Below are 4,245 nucleotides of genomic sequence, written 5' to 3'. Positions count from 1 at the left end.
ACAAATACCTTATATTAAAACAAACGCATTACTTTATACGTTTCATGGCTCCGACAGTCTTTAAAACAGTCTTTCAGAATGTCTTGACTTGACTATACTTATTGTTGTGTGTCTGTGCAAAGATGTCACTGGAAAAGTGTTTTCACATTTTAAATCTAACATCTTAGACTTCACCCACAAGGTCTCTCTCTCACACACTCACACACTCTCACACACACACACACACACACACACACACACACACACACACACACACACACACACACACACACACACACACACACACACACACACACACACACACACACACACACACACACACACACACACACACACACACACACACACACACACACACACACACAGTACACTTTAGATTAGATATGACCAAAGTGATCAGAGTGCAGATTTAACGGATGATTCTCAGGTCATCTGGTCGAGTGATAATTAGAGTTATCTGATCGAGTTGTAAAGGAAAGAGCATCATGTCTGTTCTATAACATAAACTACTTTGTTCTGCAGGGTTTCATTTGATTTGCAGGACTCTTTCTGAGCTTGATGAGTGTGTGTTTACACAATAGCAAAATAGTTGAGGTTGATGGAAATGTCAATCGTTTTTTGAACAAATTGAAATTGAACCTGATAAAAAGGGTATGGGAATTTGCCCTGGGCGTGATCCTGAGCCAAAGGTCTCTCTCTCACACACACACACACACACACACACACACACACACACACACACACACACACACACACACACACACACACACACACACACACACACACACACACACACACACACACACACACACACACACACACACACACACACACACACACACACACACACACACACACACACACACACACACACACACACACACACACACACACACCATGAATGTATAATACTTACTTTTACCACAAGAGGTCAGGAGTGTGTTTGTGTGATTTCATTTTATTGAAAAATGATTTAAATAACAATTGTGATTTTTGCATTGTGTTTCTACAATAAATGGTAACTGATTGTCATGCTAAGAATATGTTTTGTTGCATGTTATAATTTTTTTGGGGACAATATTCACACTCACTCACACTGGCTTTGATTGCTTTGTCAAAAGTTAGTAAAAATAATGCAATATTCTTAAATGAAATCCTATCAGTTTATTGCAATACTTATTTAATTTCCATTAAATGCATAATTAGCTGCATCCATATTCGGACATACAGTTTTCTTTTCTTGACTACAATATAGAAATAAAGTCATTTTTTCGAATGAAAATGCGCCTAAAATGTATTAATATTTCTTTAACCACCGGAAATACACAGACACATTGAGGATCAAATGTCTTGTTATAAAGATTCTGCATTTAAAATGTTATTTTGTAGTTTCACAACACTTTTACCAACAAACTACAACTCCCATCATGCATTTCCGGTCATATGACGGCTGTATGTTGTGTCATGTGACCTTCACTCGGCTCTGTCAGCGCGTTTCCCTTTTTTCGCAGTGCCACAGGCTGCTAACTAAAAACAGCTAGTTTCTCTTTTAAAAAACACCTCCTGTTTTTGACAGGTTGTTTAATGGCTTATAAACTAAACTCCGGCTTTTGTATTTTACATTTTGTCTGCTTCCCGGGCTTTGTACAACTCTTTCATGTCAGCTTGTGGTAGACTCCCAGCAGGCCTCTCTGTTCACCGGGGGATCATCAGTCCTCACGCCGCCCTAGTGTGCTTGCCGCTCGGCCACAGAGGCGGCATGGGCCCGCTGTATCGCTAGCCTCTGGATAAAAGCTGTCAAATTGTGGAGGAAGGGTTTTAGCTTGGATGCTACTGCTGCCGGTGACTGGCTGTCACAATGAACGGTGAGTTGGGTTGTGTCATTGTCTTTTGTTTTGCAGCATATCATGCAAGAGATTCAGTAACTTTAGGATGTTAGATTCAAAGGTTTTACTGTATGTATATGCACAGTAGCTACAGTGTAGTTATGGCAACGAAAAGGTTAAGTCCCAGGCTCCTCCAACAATGCAACATCAATAAATACGAGACATAAAACAATACTAGTGCCATAGTGCCAGCTTACGTTGCAAGACCAATGTGCAAATAATGCAGGAGAAGTTAACTATATATACATGTCAAATAAAATACAATAAGGTACATGTTACACAGAATGTTGCTGGAGTTTATATTCATGTAAAATAGAAAAAGATAGACGTTAACATGTAAAATGAAAGACTGTACAGTGGGATGAATACATTTGGGAGTTGTGGTATTTAGTACCTTCAAGATTCAAAGGCTTTATTGTCTAATGTACTGCCTTTTTTTGGACAATACAAGTCTAAAGGCTCCTCCATCAATGCAACATGGAGAAATGAAACAATAACAAAAGTGCAAGACGAAACTTAACTTGAAATACAATAGTGAAAAATGCAAGTGACACAGTGTGCAAGCAGAAATAAGTAAACATATATACATGGAAAAAAGCATAATATACAATATTGTTAGTACTTCATGTGTTCAGACAGTAAGTTTGGGATGTATGGAGCTACTTCCTCCATGTAAATAAACCACAAATGGCTTCTCAATGCATGAAAGAGAAAATGAAAGCCATTCAGCACTTCTCAGAAGCACTTATGGTGTTTTTAATGCTCCATTCAGGAAGTCTTTTTATCTGACTCTTATCCAATGCATGACTAACTGGACCACTATAGAACCACATCCTCGAAAACTTTACTTTGAAAGTGCTAAATTAACATGAGAAGCAGATGTATTGGCACCAGCAGTAGCCTGGATGTTAGAATGATAATACAATAACTTCATTTGTAATGCTCCTTTCATGCTGGAAATGCGGCAGAACGGGCTTTACAATAACGAAAATAGCCATGAATTGAAAATAAAAAAGGGATAGAATTCCATAATCTATTTAACCTAAGATGTGACATAAAACATATTGAAAAAAATGAACTAGAATCCATGAAACGCATGACATAAAATGAATCCCGCTTATCTGTGGTCGGGTCGCGGGGGTAGCAGAGAGTCCCAAACGTTCCTTTCCCCGGCCACATCAGCCAGCTCTGACTGGGGGATCCCAAGGTGCTCCCAGGCCAGCGAAGAGATATAATCCCTCCACCTGGTCCTAGGTCTACCCCTCGGTCTCCTCCCATCCTAACTAGGTGACCGAACCACCTCAACTGGCTCCTTTCGACGCGGAGGAGGAGCGGTTCAACTCCGAGTCCCTCCCGGATGACTGAACTTCTCACCTTATCCCTAAGGGAGACGCCAGCCACCCTGCGGAGAAAACCCATCTCGGCCACTTGTTGTATCCGCGATCTCGTTCTTTCGGTCATGACCCATCCTTCATGACCATAGGTGAGGGTAGGAACGAAAATGGCCCGGTAGACAGAGAGCTTTACCTTCTGGTTCAGCTCTCTTTTCGTCACAACGGTGCGGTAAAGCGACTGCAGTACCGCTCCGATTCTCCGGCCCATCTCACGCTCCATTGTTCCCTCACTCGAGAACAAGACCCCGAGATACTTGAACTCCTTCACTTGGGACTCATTCCCTACTTGGAGTGGACAGTCCATCGGTTTCCTGCTGAGAACCATGACAAATAAAACCCACTAAATATTAAATTAAAGATCACAACATAAAAATATTGACCCATTTATGCAGAATACACATTAAATACACAGACAGTACATATATTGTTAGTCACAGGGAAAAGTGACCATAATAAGAATACATCAGTTCTGTTTTCAATTAACAATGGATTGTGAAACACAAGCTCACCACTGCCTATCATCCACAGACCAATATGACTGAGAGGGTAAATCGCACTTTCAAAAGTACGATAGCCTCTTATGTGGATGACAATCACGGGAAATGGGATCAATACCTTCCAGAATTCAGGTTTGCCATAAACTCAGCTGTTCAAGAGACCACAGGTGTCACCCCACATTGTCACTGCACATTGGCAGAAAGCTGAATAGTCCACTGGACACAATTCTGAAAGGGAAGATCTTTCCCCTGAAACCCCTCCTGCTGCTTATGAGGCTACTACAACTAAGGAACTACAACAAACATCGTCGTACTGTTTGCTTCAAAGCCAAGCAAAGAACTGAAATAGTTAATTAGATATTATTAAGATATTACACCGTAGAGTTATTGGTGTTCAGAAACATCTTATTTATTATAATTTAAATACATAAGAGCACAGTTTTTCCTAGTAAACTCACTATTCTATGT

The 4,245-nt window shown here is 40.4% G+C and overlaps 1 protein-coding gene across 1 annotated transcript in view; it reads left to right on the top strand.

The window, feature by feature from the left end:
* The first annotated feature begins 1,464 nt into the window (after positions 1 to 1,464).
* snx29 (sorting nexin 29) overlaps positions 1,465 to 4,245 on the top strand; it is a 200,233-nt gene continuing 197,452 nt past the window's right edge. The window contains 1 exon segment of the mRNA XM_034200403.1: positions 1,465 to 1,865. Coding sequence (XP_034056294.1) covers positions 1,859 to 1,865 — 7 coding nt within the window. The 5' untranslated portion in view covers positions 1,465 to 1,858.

This window comes from Gymnodraco acuticeps, unplaced genomic scaffold (genome assembly GCF_902827175.1).
Source record: "Gymnodraco acuticeps unplaced genomic scaffold, fGymAcu1.1, whole genome shotgun sequence".
In the NCBI taxonomy this organism is placed as follows: domain Eukaryota; kingdom Metazoa; phylum Chordata; class Actinopteri; order Perciformes; family Bathydraconidae; genus Gymnodraco; species Gymnodraco acuticeps.
This window is presented reverse-complemented; position numbering and strand designations above follow the sequence as displayed.